Source organism: Canis lupus, chromosome 25, assembly GCF_003254725.2.
Source record: "Canis lupus dingo isolate Sandy chromosome 25, ASM325472v2, whole genome shotgun sequence".
In the NCBI taxonomy this organism is placed as follows: Eukaryota; Metazoa; Chordata; class Mammalia; order Carnivora; family Canidae; genus Canis; species Canis lupus.
In genome coordinates this window covers 2,076,437-2,093,776 of record NC_064267.1, presented here as the reverse complement: position 1 = coordinate 2,093,776, position 17,340 = coordinate 2,076,437, and the positions used below count along the sequence as shown (strand labels likewise).

At 37.7% G+C, this 17,340-nt stretch overlaps 1 protein-coding gene across 1 annotated transcript in view; it reads left to right on the top strand.

Annotated features, from left to right (window-relative positions):
• FREM2 (FRAS1 related extracellular matrix 2) overlaps nucleotides 1-17,340 on the top strand; it is a 165,836-nt gene that overhangs the window by 114,761 nt on the left and 33,735 nt on the right. Inside the window, exons 7-11 of the mRNA XM_025462413.3 lie at nucleotides 8,495-8,644; nucleotides 10,568-10,777; nucleotides 12,208-12,405; nucleotides 13,195-13,359; nucleotides 13,900-14,082. Of these exons, the coding sequence (XP_025318198.3) occupies nucleotides 8,495-8,644; nucleotides 10,568-10,777; nucleotides 12,208-12,405; nucleotides 13,195-13,359; nucleotides 13,900-14,082 (906 nt within the window). The remainder of the gene's footprint in view (nucleotides 1-8,494; nucleotides 8,645-10,567; nucleotides 10,778-12,207; nucleotides 12,406-13,194; nucleotides 13,360-13,899; nucleotides 14,083-17,340) is intronic.

Here is a 17,340-nt window from a genome sequence, read left to right as displayed (position 1 = left end):
GCACACCATCTAAAACTAGCAGTTACCATTTTTCATTTGCTTCAGATCTTTTAAAAGAATTAAACGCTTTCATAAAGTTGAAGTCCCTTGTGATATCATTCAACTACCATAGTCCTCCAAAGCAGCAATGATGGTGAACTGGATATGTATCTATTGCAACTTGCTTTTTCTTTAAAAAATTGGCATGGTGTTTTCAAGATCTGTTATTTTGATGCATTTATATGAGGTGTGTTTTTTTTTTTTTTTGGTCTTGTTTTGTTATGATTGACACACAATGTTACATTAGTTTCAGGTGTACAACTTAGTCATTCCATTTAGATGAGTTTTAATTATCCATTCCCTTATTCGTGGACATTTGTGTTTTCCCCTTGTTTAGTAAGTATAAATAATGTTGCATTAAACATACTTGTAAATGTTTCTTAGTATACATGTGCAGAATTTCTGTAGGAAGCTACCAAAAAGTAGAATTGATGGGTCATGCTGAATATACAATTTTAATTTTATCAGATATTGCCAAATCTCTCTAAAGTGATTGAATCTATTTGCACTCCCACCAGTAGCATCTGACAATGTCTATTTTCTCATCCTGTTGCACCATTTAGGTTTTTCCAATCTTACGAATATTAAATAATGTCTCATTTTAAGGTTATTTACATATGATGGTGAAAGTTTCCTCTTCTGAGACTTGAATGTTTATATAACTCCAGTATTTCCATTTGCTGTTAGAATTTTTGCTAGGGGTGCCTCGATGGCTCAGTCAGTTAAGTGTTCAACTCTATTTCAACTCAGGTGATGATCTCAGAGTCATGCGATTGAGCGCATGTCAGGCTCTGTGCTTATGATTCTCTCTCTCCTTCTTCTCCTCACTTGCGTGCATTCTCTCTCTCTCTCTCAGTCTGTAACTCAGCAACAACAACAAAAAAAAACCTTAAAGAAAAAGGAATTTTTGATATAGATTTATAGGAGTTTTAATTTATTTTGGATACTAATCTTTTGTTTTGAGGAGCAGAGATTCATACATACATGAGGCAAGGATTATGTTGCCTTTTCTTATATTTCTACAGATTGTTCAAACTCATCTATCATTTTTCTGAGAGTTGTGCAATAAAAAACCCACTATAATTATAATCAGTACTTTCCTGTAATCATGTCAATTTTTGCTTTACCTATTTGAATACAAGTTCAAGATTATTAAAAACCTTGTGAACTTTTTATTTAGAGAGTTATTCATTATTAACAATTTTGCTTTAAGTCATATTTGGACTTTAGTTAATATTGCTATTTAAATATATCAACTATGATTGTTATTTATGCCTATAGTTTTTTTTTTTTAAACATTTTTTTATTATTATTTATTTATGATAGTCATACAGAGAGAGAGAGAGAGGCAGAGACACAGGCAGAGGGAGAAGCAGGCTCCATGCACCGGGAGCCCGACGTGGGATTCAATCCCGGGTCTCCAGGATCGCGCCCTGGGCCAAAGGCAGGCGCCAAACCGCTGCGCCACCCAGGGATCCCTATGCCTATAGTTTTGCCAGAATATTTTATTTATTGGTTCTCTTCTTGCAGGTACAGTTCTTCCTTTTGAATTTTTTTATTTTTTCTGTGCTTCTAGCAGTTTCTCAGTGTGCATCTGTAGATGAGTAAAACCTCTTCATCTTTGCTGCCAGAAAATATCTGTATTTTTGCCCTCACTTTGGAATTATGTTTTCATTTGGTCTCTATGACTCAAATGTTGATTTACAGCCTGTCTCCAGACTTCAGAGACGAGTAGAACCATTCACTTTGGCTCCACTCACCACTATGATGTTCTTACCTTTTTAGTTCACAGAGATGTTTATCTTGTTTTGAGCATAGCTCTACCTTTCCTTATCAAGTATGTTAACATTAAAGGAGAAAATTATCAAAGCTACCAAAAAGAAATGGCATATTACCTTCAATTTTTCATTATTGCTGCTAGATTAGAGAATGTAAGATATAAAATCACAAAGCTGCCTTTAAGCAGATGTCAATATTATATTAGTTTTAGGTGTACAGTGTAGTGATTCAACACTTCTATACAACACCTGGTATTTGAAAACCTTTTGTCTTATGATTCCTCTCTTGCCTTCATTTTTTTTTAAGATTTTATTTATTTATTCATGAGAGACACACAGAGAGAGGAAGAGACATAGGCAGAGGGAGAAGCAGGCTCCCTGTGGGGAATCTGATGTGGGACTTGATCCCAGGACCCCGGGACCATATCCTGAGCTGAAGGCAGACGCTCAACCACTGAGCCACCCAGGTAGCCCCCTCTCTTGCATTTTAACGTTAGCTCAGTTAAGCACTCGGGCTTTGTCTGGGTGTCCACCATTTCCCTCATGTGTGAGTTTGGACAAGTCTCTTAACCTCCTTAATCCTTAGTTTCCTTCTCTGTGAAAACAAGATAACACAGTACATACCTCATAAGGTTATCGTGAGAATGGAGATCCTGAATCAAAACAATCAGTGTGATATCCAGCAAGTAGTCATGATTTGGTAAAGACATGCACATGAGCTAAAACATGCATGCAGATTGCTGACACCTGTACAGGTGTTTTAAAACACTGGTGCAGTGTGGGAGGGGATTGGGGGTCTATGGGAAATCTCTTTTCCTTTTGCTCAATTTTGCTGTGAACAGAAAACTACTCTAAAAAACATTTTTCATTAAAAAAACAAAAAACAAAATAGAAAAATGTTCTTGCCTCTGGGGCAGCTGCTGGAAATTCTGATTCCATAAATGGGAGGTGAGGCCTAGCATCAATTCAGTTTTTAAATCTTTGGTGATTCTGATGCACATCCAACTCGGAACAGAGGATTGAAAAAGAAAAAGAACCTATTTTCTTTGAGTTCACTGTGATTCAGTCCCCTTTCCCCTTGGACTCCCTCCAGATCTAAAAGGCAGCCCTCTGAAGTCATTTTACTCCAAGGACAACCACTTGCTCCTCCTTCAGAAGCTTCTCCCACTACCTGATGCTAAGAGTGGAGTCTTCTTTAAAAATGTATTGATTTATTTGAGAGGGAGAGACCAACAGAGAGGGGGGAGAGGCAGAGGGAGAGGGAGAGATGAGAGAGAGAGAATCTCAAGCAGATTCCTCACTGAGTGAGGAGCCAGAGGTTGGCTTGATTCTATGACCCTGAGATGATGACTTGAGCCGAAATTAAGAGTCGGACACTTAACGGACTGAGCCTCAGGTGCCCCAAAAGTATACTCCTCTAACTCACCCACCACAAAGATGTATTTATTCATTTGTCCTGAAAACAAATAATCCTATTGTATTGATGTTCATTCATTCTGCAATATCAATTGAGCACCTACTGCCATGTATTCATTACATTAAGCATTGGAGAAACACCAGTGAATAAAGGAGGCTTAATTCCTCTCCTTAGAAAACTCGGAGACCCCACCTGTGGAGAGAGTGGGGGCTTTGCTGGGGAAGACAGGGTGCTTCCCAGCACAAGTAGCTTCTAGACAGAAGTCTGGAAGGAGCAAGGGTTATCCCTGTGAGGAGGAGGAGGAAAGGAGTGTGGAAAACTACAGGGGTGGTATAGCAAAGATTAGAAGTGACACAGTTAAGACATTCAAGACACTAGACTACTGAGTAAAAGGGGGCCTAAAATGAGACTTAGTGAGACCAGAGGCTCTGATGTATTGAATATCATGTTAAGGAATTTGTTGTGTTTTTTTTTTTTTTTTTTAAAGATTTTATTTATTTATTCATAGAGACACAGCTAGAGAGAGAGACAGAGACACAGGCAGAGGGAGAAGCAGGCTCCATGCAGGGAGCCCGATGTGGGACTCGATCCCGGGGTCTCCAGGATCACACCCTGGGCTGCAGGCGGCGCTAAACCGCTGCGCCACTGGGGCTGCCCTGTTAAGGAATTTGTGAACAATCTAAGAACAGTGAGGAACACTGGCAGGTTTTCTGTAGCTGGATTACCATGATGAAGTTTGCTTTGAGGAATGACCTTTTTAGTTAAGAGCGTGGCTGAGTGGCTGTTGGGGGAATTAAAATGGCAAGTGTACTGGCTGAATCTAGGGAAGTGGCACTTGTGAGCCCAAGAGAAACCAGGAGTGGGCAGTTGAGGGGACTCTACTGACTCCGTTTGGAAGAAGTTTGTGTGGAAGCCTCACAGGGTTGAGTAGGCTGCTTAGTTATCTAGGTCCAGAACTCAGAAGAGAGACCTGAGTTGGAAATAATTTAGGGAGGTTTCTTTGTAATCTTTTCAGCACTAAGCCAAAAGACAGCATGAAATCTTGTATTTCATTCTGTTCTTAGCCAACATGTTAGAACCACAAAGCTCGCTTGACTGATGGTCTGTGGACATGTGAGTAAATAAGATTTGGCTCCAGATAGCAATTACTACTGGCACCTACTTCTTTCATCTCATGAGACACAATGTAATTGTAAACATCAATCTAGACACCACAGACTTAGAAAAAAAAAGTTTACTTTCTCCCTGTGGGGAAACTCAAGTTATTTTCCCTTTGTCTTTGTTGCTGGTGTGTGTCTTATGTGGCAGGCCAAGCCTCCTCATCAATCACATATATAACGAACAGACACAATCCCATCCTGGCTGTTTGTGGTGAAGGTATCCCCAACCCTGAAAAGTGTGTTAATTTTTTTAAGGTAAATTCTTTACAAGCATGTTATTGTTTAATGAGCTAACATAAACTTGTCTGTAGTCAATACCTTCCTCTGTGCCCTTTACCCCAAAGTGTAACACCGCCAAGGATAGGAGAATATTTGAACTTCCCCTATAGCTCTCGTGCTATTTCACTAGGCTAAATTAAAACCTCCCCTACACTGCTCTCGTGCACACTATTTGGATATGACGTATCCTTCTTCCGCAGAGGGAATAAACGTACATGGGCCCTGGAATGGCAAACGTAATGGGCCCTGGAATGGCAAGGAATAACTGTTTTATATTTTGTGGAGAAGGCCATGGAATTCGTGGCTTTATTAGAGTCTTCTCTCATTCCAGGTAGTATCAGCCACTGTCGGTTTTCTCCACTAAGACGATGGGCTTACACAGCACAGTGCCTATTTGAGATGAGATTACAGAATAAATAGGCTTTTTCTAAAGTACTTGAAGTTGTACTGTGAGTCTTTACAAAACTAATAGACAATGGTCCGCAGTTAACTTTTAAGAGAAACCAAGCTCCTAGACAAAACAAACAAACATGTTCTAGAAGAGAAGGGAGATAAAATCTTCTCATAAATTATAACAATTTCCCACAACAAGCAGTTCTTTTGGGTTCTGCGTAGGTATTCTTCAGCTGTTGGCAGTCTTGGTTTATTTAACCTTTGCTTCTTTTTACTTGCTTATTACCTACGGTAAAATGTTCCAGGAGCATCTTGCCATTTATCTTGAGTGATTATAACTCAGTTCATTGCTTGCAGGATTTTTAACTCATTTATATTACATGAGATTCTGTCCAAATGGTAACAATTAGACACAATATTTAAGTTGTGGAGATTTTTGACAAGGTATTGAGAAACTGAAGTAATAATGATTATTCTTTTCAGTTCTCATTCAACCATACTGAAAAGATAGAGAGATATTAATGTCTAGCCACTCATTTTTATTCATATCCTAAGAAACTGACAAGAATTGTTCTCTTAGGGCAGCCCGGGTGGCTCAGCGGTTTAGCGCCTGCCTTCCGCCCAGGGTGTGATCCTGGAGACCCAAGATCAAGTCCCACATTGGGCTCCCTGCATGGGGCCTGCTTCTCCCTCTGCCTGTGAGTCTGCCCCCCTCTCTCTCTCTCTCTCTCTGTCTCTCATGAATAAATAAATAAAATCTTTAAAAAAAAAAAGAATTGTTCTCTTAAAAACAAACTATTGTATTTTAAGCTTACATTAATCACTCTGTATTTTAACGGAAATGATTACAGTTGATTAATAGATCGATTTTCCAGTTGTCATCAGTGAAGCCCAGAGAGGGAGAGGAATCCCGTAAGTAAATCCACTGATTTTCAAAAAATTAATTTTAAGGAAATAAATATCTTTTCTAATACCTTCTATTGGCTGCTATAGTAAAATTGAGACATTTAGGATTAAACCCTTTCTTCCATTTCCCCTTTCTTTCTGCTGGAGGTAACAACATACCGTATAGTAAGCAATTATGGAAGTGCCAGACCCTCACATTTCTCTCTCTCCTCCTCTCTTTCTCACCCCACTCTGCCACACACACCATACCGCCCCCCCAACACACACTCCACACATACCACACGTACATATAAAGCATATATGTCAGATACATAGCTCATCTTCTAATATGGGACCTATTATCATTACTCTTTATACTGATTGACAAGTTGGATAATTTTCCGGGTACTACATAGGACTCTTAATTTTTCCTTATATGAAGTACACATTAAACTATAACATAAAAATATTTGATGTATTATTTACAGAATGTATCTGAATACACACATGTTTTGTATCAGTTTGCCTCTGATATGTAGCCCATTTGGTGCTTAACAGCCATATTCCCTTATGTGTCTTAACCTATCCCATTATTACTACATATCTGTGAGGAGGAGGGAGACCGGAAGATGGGAGGTGCTGTTATTATAGAGGTGCCCCCCTCACCTCATTTCATGGCTCTGTCCCGTAATTCAGAAACCTAATATGTATGATGCTATGGTTTGTGAGCAATGTGAAGAGATAGAGATCACCTTGGATATCAATGAGCAAGCCTGCATAATAATGTTAAAAGCCTTTGAAAAAACATAAAGATGTGCCTGGTTTGGGCATCTGGTCAGAATAAGCATTTCTAAAGTTCTGTCTTCACCTCTGCCACCTATTTAGGTGTGAGAAATGTAAGGAATTTATTGGCTTGTATTTGAGGTCTACCTAACTAAGGTTAATAAGCTAACACCTCCATCTGTACACACACACTCACTTGCCCTCACACCGTCCAAGTTGAAAGGATAAGAAAGGGGTGAGATATGCCCTGCCAGATTCATCACCCCGTGAACCAAAATATGCAGACAAAAATTTCAAGATTGGCTTTGTATGATTCAAGAGTTCAGAGGAACTACATGCTTTTTATTATGCTCCCCTGCCCATGAAAAAAAAAACAAAGAAAATGTAACTATCTAGTTTTAATAAAGGTAATTTGTTTGGACAGAAAAATAAAGAACTTATTTATGCTCAATTTAAACAGTGCACAGAATGAAATTGCCTTTGGTTATAAGCCATGATTGTAGGGTTTTGCTTGATTTTTGTGTGTTTTGTGTGTTTAGTAATTCAGTTGGATACTCTGAAACATGATGGTCATCTCTTTAAGGGTATTGTGTCTTAAGAGCAGTGCTGAACTATATGACCTTTGAGACTCAGTCCTTTTGAGTCTTGTGAAACCAGACACAGATGACTAAAACCTCTCAATTCAAAGAGCTATTATTCTGTGTCTACACTCAAATTAACTTATCTTTGTCAAAGTTTGGTTATAAAATAAGCTCACAGTGAGTAAAAATATACACTCAAATTAACTTATCTTTGTCAAAGTTTGGTCATAAAATAAGCTCACAGTGGGTAAAAATATACTCTTAGTATTATTTCTACACTTTCTTATGGGCTGTAAGTATTTCAAAGTGAGTTTTTTTAATAAGTAAGCTCATAAATTATCACTGAGTGTCCACCGTTATTCAACTAACTGCTACCCCTCAGACTTTTTTTACAAGGTAAACTGTCAGTCACGGGTAGAATCAGAGTGATAATAATTAGGTCAATTCATCACCAATACAGGAGAAAAATACAGTCTCCAAAGCATGTGTCCTACCTTAATGACCTAAGTCACATTTTTTTCTTACATGTTTAAGACAAATCCCTTGGTATGAGTGTATTTCTCTAGGGGAACCTCAGTTGGTATAGGGCACCCTAGAACTCTACAGGTAACCTGCAATCATGTCCAGGTCTCTTTAGAGTCTTCAGGACTGGTAATCATACATATTTAGTCTAGTTATGCCAATAGGTGTTATTTGTGCAGTGATTATCATAGATCCAGATACACTGGATTAAGGCCAAATGTAAACGGATGAGAAGATGTCATAATGTAGGATGAGGGCTCAGTAAAAGACAATACAATGAGCAGTCTTACCAAACTTAAAACATTTCAGCCTGTGTGTTTTGCTTCATTTGGGGGTCATTTAACCAGCTAAACTTAACAGGAAGTACATTTAGAGTTCCTTATAATCCTGCACATGGAGAACAGAGTAACTGAATCCTCAGTATGAGAATGTTCCAGTAGGCACTTAGCCATAAGTATTTTTGGTTTTCAGCAGAGGCCTTTTGACCTGAAAATTGTATAAATCTACAGATTAAAGAGATGTTATCTTCTGAAAGGAGAAAATACAATATAAGGGAGTCAGTAAAATGAAACTAACTCTTCTCTGGAATTTCGTCCATTGGGCTTGATGTGGAAAAAAAAAAAATTAACCTCAGGCACACTGTTTCATTTCTAACAGAACCTGTCTTCTACTTTGGTGATGTCGAGTACCTGGTGGACGAGAGCGCCGGCTATGTGGAATTGCGGGTGTGGAGAACAGGCACCGACCTGTCCAGGTCTTCCAGTGTCACCGTGAGGTCTCGGAAAACAGATCCTCCCTCTGCTGATGGTGAGCAGTTTCCTACAGCAGCTATTTTGATTGTTCTCTAGGGTTCAACTCAGCATGACACAAAATACTTCAAAACTAAAATACTTCGCTCCTATTAAAGCATTCTGGATGAATGGAAATTTTTCTGAAATTGTTATCATATCGTCGGTAAGTCTAGGCTGTATTTATTACTGTGAGAAAACACATTTAAAAGCCACAAATCAGGGCAGCCTGGGTGGCTCAGCGGTTTAACACCTGCCTTCGGCCCAGGTCCCAATCCTGGAGACCCAGGATCGAGTCCCCCGTCGGGCTCCCTGCACGGAGCCTGCTTCTCCCTCTGCCTGTGTCTCTGCCTCTCTCTTTCTCTCTCTCCCTGTGTTTCCCACGAGTAAATAAATAAATAAAAGCCACAAATCAGAGGCTGCATTGCAGACATGATGACTGTAAATTCTATTGCCCTTATTGCATGAATTGGTTCTGTACACTTGGTAAACCTACCATAGAATATTATGGCATTGGTGTGCACAAGAATGATCATGCTGGCCACCACCCACAGAAACCAAATGACGTGTAAGTATCATGTACATGCATCTCCAATTTGGTTTCCTCCTCATTTTAACCAAATGTCCCCATAAATGCTTTAGATCCAAAGACTTTTCCACACTTCATTATATAAGTAATGAATATGTGCTTATATAGGTGATATATAGGTGATATGTGCTTACCTTTTATTCTGGAATTTACATCTCCAAAGAGTTGATCATAAAGTATAGGGTAAGCATAGGATTAGAAATTTCCTTTTTTATTCCTTCTAAATTGCCAACAACACACACTCTTTCTCACATGCACACACGTGCACATGCATGTGCATCATACGCACATCACACACTCACCACACAAAGCCAGTAGGGGCCAAACCATTTTAAAAGCCAAGCTTAAGTTTTAACCTTTTTAATGTAGTTGAACCAGCAAAATGCTTTGAATGTAGTAAATGTCCAAGAAGTATTTGATTCACTGAATGTTATTTTTTAAGAAAAAATTCAAATCAGAAGAAGAGAGATGTGAAAACAAAGACGAAGAAACAGAGGACAAGAAAAATACAAGAAGAACTACAAGGAGATTCAGATAGAAATTTAAAAAGAGGAGTTAAGGGCAGATACACTCTTAGTCGTGTATTCAGAAGTTAAGAGAATACATATAAAGTGAGCGTTAGAAGAACATAAGTTATGAAAACAAAGAAGCAATAATATCAAACCCTCATCGCCCATTCCCAGTCTTTATGAATGTAGTGCCTAAAGATTGATGGACACTTTTGTTTGTAACTAGTTCAGACATCAATAGAGGTGTCAACACTAGGTTTGTGCCCCAAGGTCTGACAAAGTCAGCCAAAAATCAAATAGGTCTTTGAGAATAAAGGATTTATCTGCCTCAGGTGAGTGTGGGTGGAGTATGTGGGACAAAAGCTTATATCTGAGATGTGTTGCTTTAACCAACAACAGGCAAACATACATTGAAGTAGGATATTCTCTTGTAGACTTGGAAAATAAATACAGATGTTTAACTGATGTTAACAAAATTTAAATGTATATATTTCCTAGGTAATTTGTGATAATCATGTATATGATTGTCACGCTGATTATTTCAGACCTGATTTTTATTAGCACCACTCAAGAATTCCAAAATAAAAATAGAGGGGTTATATAACGAAAGCTAAAATAACTCACTAGGCCTAAATAAAATGAAGTTCAGAACCTGACGTTTGTTCTACCGTCTCAAAAACCGATATGATACTAGTCCTTTGCATTTCATTAATGTATTCTTCTGTAATGTTATGCTGGTCTACAGATATTTTTTAAAGAATCATAAATAGATCTACATAATTTGTGTCTCATAATTTTAATTTCGTCCGTCCCCAATGGAATAATTCTTCTGTTATGCGTGTAGCCGGAACAGATTATGTGGGAATCAGTCGGAATTTAGATTTTGCACCTGGAGTCAACATGCAGACTGTTCGTGTTATCATCCTGGATGATCTTGGGCAACCAGTGCTGGAGGGAATTGAGAAATTTGAACTGGTGCTTCGTATGCCTATGAACGCTGCCCTCGGCGAGCCCAGCAAAGCCACGGTTTCCATAAATGATTCTGTCTCCGACTGTGAGTGCTTATTAATTTACAATGATGAGTAAAATGATAGGCTGGAGTTTATATACACCTTAAGAAAAATGATGAACTTAGATTTATATACCTGTATACGTTTGTCAGGGCTGCCATAACAAAGTACTATAGACTCAGAAATTTCTCATCTGACGGTTCTGGAGGCTAGAGGTCCAAAATCAGGGTGTCGGCAGATTGGTTCCTTCCGAGGACTGTGTGGGAAGGATCCGCTCCATGCCTCTCATTTGGCTTGTACATACCCATCTTGTTCCTAATGTGTCTTTACATCTCCTACGTGTGCCACTGTGTCTAAATTTCCCCTAGTTATAAAGACAGCAGTTATATTAAATTAGAGCCCATTCTAATGACCTCATTTTTACTTCATTACCTCTACAAAGACCAGAGCCTCAAACAAGGTCACATTTTCAGCTTGTAAGGGTTAGGACTTTAACCTGTGAATTTAGAGGTAATGCAGTTCAGTTCATAACAATATCCTGTATGTGTCTTTGCTGTGTCTTCTGACCATTTTGATAAAATCAGGCAGTCTCAGAAGAAAACTTTTATTCTTCCTCTTACATTAAAAAAAAAAAGTGAGATTGTCATCAATATCTTGATTGTGTTCCCTTGCCATAGATGGGTAGAGCCATGTGTAATGGTCTTTTTCTACTTCTCAACATAAGTCTATCATCTTCTTACACGCAGACACTCTTGAAATTTCCCTGAGAAGGTGCCAAAAACATAGTTTAAAGACAAGCAGCTGCTGGCCACGTGGTAGAGCTCTCTGACACATCCTCACAAAGGAATTCTGAACAATTTTAACTATGATGATCTTGACATTGCTTGGAAGAGTGTGACCTATTTTTAATGAGACCTATATTTAATTCATCCATCATCAATATCACCTAAAATATATATATAATGTTCATTATCAGAAACATTTTATATATGCATTAATATTATGTATATAATACTATATCCATTGTCATCTTTATATAATATATGTATAATACTGTATCTATTATCAACTTTTCTAACATGGTCTATGGTTGTAGTGTGTGCACAATATTAAGGGTTACTTGGAAATAATTCAGAAATTATTCAGAAATTTCAGAAATTCTGAAAAGCTCATGATTAAGCAACATATGATAGATATGGATATCTTAAAGTCTCTGGTCTTATCTACTTTTTAGCATTTCACTGCATCTGCCTACTCCATGAAATAGAGCAGAATTTCACAGATAAGAAAATCAAAGCAATTTATTGAAGTGATTTGCTTAAGGCCAAAGTATTGTCAAGAGACTGGGTAGAAACTGGAATCCAGTGCTCACTTCTGTTTCGTTATTCTTTCTGCTAAACCATGCTTTCTGAAAGCCATTTTCCTTAAGAAAATTTCTGTTCATCTTGATCCACGCGTTCATTTGTTTTTGCAGTGCCTAAGATGCAGTTCAAAGAACGAGTATATACTGGCAATGAAAACGATGGGCAGATAGTTGCAATGATCCACAGGAGTGGAGACATTCACTATAGGTCTTCAGTGAGATGCTACACACGACAGGGGTCTGCACAGGTGATGACGGACTTTGAGGAACGTCCAAACATTGATAGCTCTGTCATCCTGTTCCTCCCTGGTAAGGTGGAGCTTGACATTTTTATTTGGAATTTGAGGAAGCCATGTTTTTGATTAGAAATACGTATCAGGAAAATGTATGTTCTTGACTTCAACATGCTTATGACATGGCTTTCTCTGTACTGTAAGATAATAAGGGGAAGTGGATTGTTACAGATTGAATCAGTGTGTTTTTGGTTTATCATTTTACAAATTAGTTTCCAGCGATGTGCCGTATTGTTTATTCAAAAGGTATTCGGTGATACAGCAAATGTGTACATTTTGCAATGCTGGAAAATAGTGTTCAAATGAGAGAAATGAAAGGAAATAGGCATGACGATTTTAATGTGAATTTAGAGCCTTAAAATGTTTGATCACTTTGATCCAGTAATTGTACTAGAAACTAATCCCTGTGTGAAATTAACTCTGATCATCCTGTACAAGGCTGCTAAGTTTTGGTCCCTGATCATAATGCTAGAAATTCATACATAAAATTGGTATTTACTCTTTATTACTTGTTTTCTAAGATGAGTGGCAAAACTTAAAAACAGACATTAAAGAAATTCCCCATACAAATAGGGGCTCTCAATGCATATGTTCAACCGTTTAGCCATTATTCAGTAAATACTTATTGAGGCTTATTACTTGCCAGATACTATCTTTTGCCCTATCAGTAGAGCAGGAAAAAGGCAACATTCTTGTCCTTGTGGTGTTTATATTCTGGTAGCTCATATATCCTTCTGGGCCTGGGATGTGATTGGAATGTGATGGTGGGATGGATATAACAGACATGCTGTCATCATTGCTCCAGGTGAGACTGAAAAGCCTTGTGTACTTGAGCTGATGGATGACAAACTCTATGAAGAGGTAGAGGAACTCCGCCTGGTTCTTGGAACCCCAAGTAGCGACTCCCCCTTTGGGGCTGCAGTTGGGGAACAAAATGAAACTCTGATAAGGATCCAAGATGATGCTGATAGTAAGGAGTTATTTCTTGTCCTCACTTGTAAATTAGGAATTGAATTCCATCTATGTTAACGTTTTAAGTGGCTCAGAAAATAACCCTCTTTTTCAGACTAGGGTTTTCAAGCAATTGAGAAATAGGAAAAATAGACTAAGACCAACAGGAAACCAAATAAACGATTAAAATTGAAAGTTTATGTTGGAGAATATGCTTTACATCTACTGGCAAATCCCAAATGTTCATACCTTCTGTAGAGTAGAGGTAGCCCTGGGCCAGCAGTTTTTCCCTCCTCTCCCACTCCCAGGAGCCCGCTCCCATAAGACTCATGGCACATAGAGGCTGCCCAGAGTGCATGCTCCCTGAGGCTGGTTAAATCCCAAGGAAGGAACACTTGGGTTTCTCCTAACCCACTCACCAATAATGATGAGTGAGGGGACAGAGAGAAGCCAGGAGTGTAATACTAATTAATCTCTCTTCATATAGAACAAAACATTAGAAATGAGGAAAAAACATTTCCTTTACATTTTAATTTGTCCATATTTCCCACAATTTTAGAGACTGTTATTAAATTTGGAGAAACCAGATTTAGCGTGAGTGAACCCAAGGAACCAGGACAGTCGGTGGTTGTAAAAATTCCAGTGATTCGCCAAGGAGATACTTCAAAGGTTTCAATTGTGAGAGTCCACACCAAGGATGGCTCAGCCACTTCTGGAGAAGACTATCACCCTGTGTCAGAAGGTATGGGGGTTCCCAGGGTCTGCTCCCAGGTGGGTGGTGCTCCCACTATGTATTGGCACTGGCAGCCTTGAGAAAAAGAAGGGAAATATCCAAGTGAAATAAAAATAGTCATACTCCTTTACATTAATTTCAAGTTCCTTCAGAAAAACAAAGGCAATAGACTTTAGTTCCAGAATTTCCCTTTTTGGTTTACAGGGCTTATGTGTGAGCACTTAGGAAAATTTTGAATAGACTAGATAACTTTATGTTCTGAATGTATTCTTACTTTTAATAGGTTTTACCTTCATTATGGTAATTAAATACTAAAATCTATTCTAGAATATTCTGGTACACTGAAAATATTCAGGATAGCTGAGATATTTTTTTAGTTTATAGAACACCAATGATCTAAAACTTTAAGCTACAAAATTTTGTGTTAATGGAGGGCAATAAAAGGTTGGTGGAATGCCAACCAAAGAGATCATGAATTTTCCAGGCCTTAGGATTTCTTTTTGGGTGTTTTCATCTATCCTCCTCTTCTTTCAAAGTTTTGAACCATTTCAGTATTTATTTTTTATGAATAATAAATACAAATCAGTTCTCTATGAATTATTTGTTGACAGAATAGATGTAAATTGATGTGCAAAGTTAAGTTTATAAATTATGTAGAGTTCTACTTATCCACTTTGTTTCTAGTTTCCCACCTTTAACTACCTGTTGGTAGTTCTTGATCCTAGAACTTCAGGCATTCATCTTGATCTGCTAACTTGTGAAAAAAAAGTTTAGAAAGTGACGAATAGGTTTTACTAAGTCAGGAATAAAGTTGAGACAATAGAAAAAAGAACATCTTCTACAAAGGAGCTTGTTTTCTTTGCATATATGGTAACAGTTGGACAACAGTAGAGCTTCAGAGCTATCCTCAGATTATTCTCACTGCAGAGAAGGATAACATTCGAAATAAATCACCTACAACCCAAAAGGAGAGGAAAAAAAACCGATTAGCCACTAAATTAGAAAAACCTAGTCTTCCTATAATGAGCAGGAACAGATTTTACATTAAGGAAACATCCTCTAAAGATGGACAATATGACCTTTAACAGAAGATGTTTTTCTTAGAAACAAAATAATTCTTTTTGCTGAAGCATAAATAAAAGTTATACTTCTGTAGCAAATTGTCCAATGATGTCAGAATAAGGTTAAATGACAGTAAATCAGCTTGTGTCTCTTAATCCATAAATGTAAGCATGCTGTTTATAGTGCTTATGATAAAAAAATTTAATCTCTTCTGACCCATATTCTAATTCCTCCCTTATGGTCAAAACTGAGGTCAGTTCCTTACAAATAAATAGAAATAATGAAGATAAAAAAGAAACTTGAAATATTTTTTGTGCTAAAAATATCTAAAATGGCAGATAAAGGACTAAAGTAATTGAAGAAACTTAACTATCAACTAGCATGTGTACTGTAAGAAAGCAATAATTTAAACATATCAGGGGTTCCTGGGTGGCTCTGTCCATTGAGCATCAGACTCAATGAGTGAAATATGAGGGGGAACTGACATGATGGGAATATTACTGAATCAGAAAGCCCATTCCCTGCTGAGAAAAGCCTGTACTGTCATGACCAGCAGACTTTAGCCAGGCAGGAACGTGCAAAAGAACTTTAAAAAATCTGTATTTTCCTCTGAAACCCTCAGATATTTTTCATTTTAAAAATTAATCTTCTTTGTTTTTATTTGTTTTTAATTTTTTTTTAAGAGAGAGTGTGCTCAAATGGAAAGGAGACAGAGAGAGAGAGAGAGAGAGGCAGAGAGAGAATGTTAAGCAGACTCTACGCCCCGTGCAGAGCATGGGGCTCGATCTCAAAACCCTGAGATCATGACCTGAGCCAAAATCAAAAGTTGGATACTTCACTGACCAAGCCACCCAGGCGCCCCTAGAAACTAATTTTCTAATGAAATGTAATACAAGTCAGACCGAACACATTGGTGAGCCAGTAATAATCACCTATCTTCATCCTCTGACACAAGAACCCTAAATTCTTTCTCAGAGTGTGAGAAATCTAAGACTAATACTAAGACTAAGACCAACAGCATGCTAAGGCTAATGTAGAAAATGGCTATATCTAGAAACAGAACTTACTTTAAAGAGGAATCTGGATGACTAACTCAAAAAAAAATCTTTTTCATAATTGACAATAAAAAAAATAGAGGTAGCAGAAGAAAAACACATTGGAGACACATTGTCTTCTGCCACATTTTAAAGAATTTATAATTTAGAATTATAATGATTGAACTTCAGTTGCATCAGAAACAGCATCTGCTATATTCTCTAATTGGAACAATTATGCATTATATTTTTTTATTTTTCTTCTGAGCCAGTTTCTCAAAAGGTATAGTAAAACCAACAAAATAGTTTATCCAAGTCTTATAGTATTGGGTAGCTGCTGACTCTTGAGTTCAATAAAATCATTGAATTTTTAATATTTTAAGACTTCTTAAATGAATAATTTATTTGATATTTTTTCAAAGATTTTATTTATTTATCCATGAGAGGCACAGAGAGAGACAGAGACATAGGCAGAGGGAGAAGCAAGCTCGGAGCCCGATGTGGGGATGTGGGACTCGATCCCAGGACTTGAGGATCACAGCCTGAGCTGAAGGCACATGCTCAACCACTGAGCCACCCAGGTGTCCCTGAAATGAATCATTTAAAAAAAGGATTCTTATAATTGAGTTTATTTTCATGACAATATAGCAGATATTTTAGTGAGGAGGGACAGGATTAAGGGAAGCATACCTATTGACATTTACCAAAAAAAGTTTCTGCATTTCCAAGATGAACATCAACAACAGAAAAAGTCTTTTGAAAACATAATTTGATCTAATATTAAAAAGCTCAGCAGTCTTATATCCACCTTCTATTATCCATATATACACTTATACGTGCCATTCACATTCACACTTAATATCTGCCACTGTAGTCACTTGACTTGTGTCCTGTCATTTCAGAAATTCTGGAAACAAGAGGCCAGTTTATCTGGTTATGCCTCAGTATTAGCATGATTAATCTTCTGTTCCACAACTCAGTGTTTTTTCAGGCTGTGAGTCAACAAATCAATTTAGTAGTTTCTGATTAGAATCTTCTTTGGATGAGATGCAATAGAATGGAAAATATTTGGGTGCAAAACATACAGCAGAAAAAAAGTGATATTTTTCAAACTCATGATTCCATTTTATTCACACACACACACACACACACGCATGCACAAATATACTGA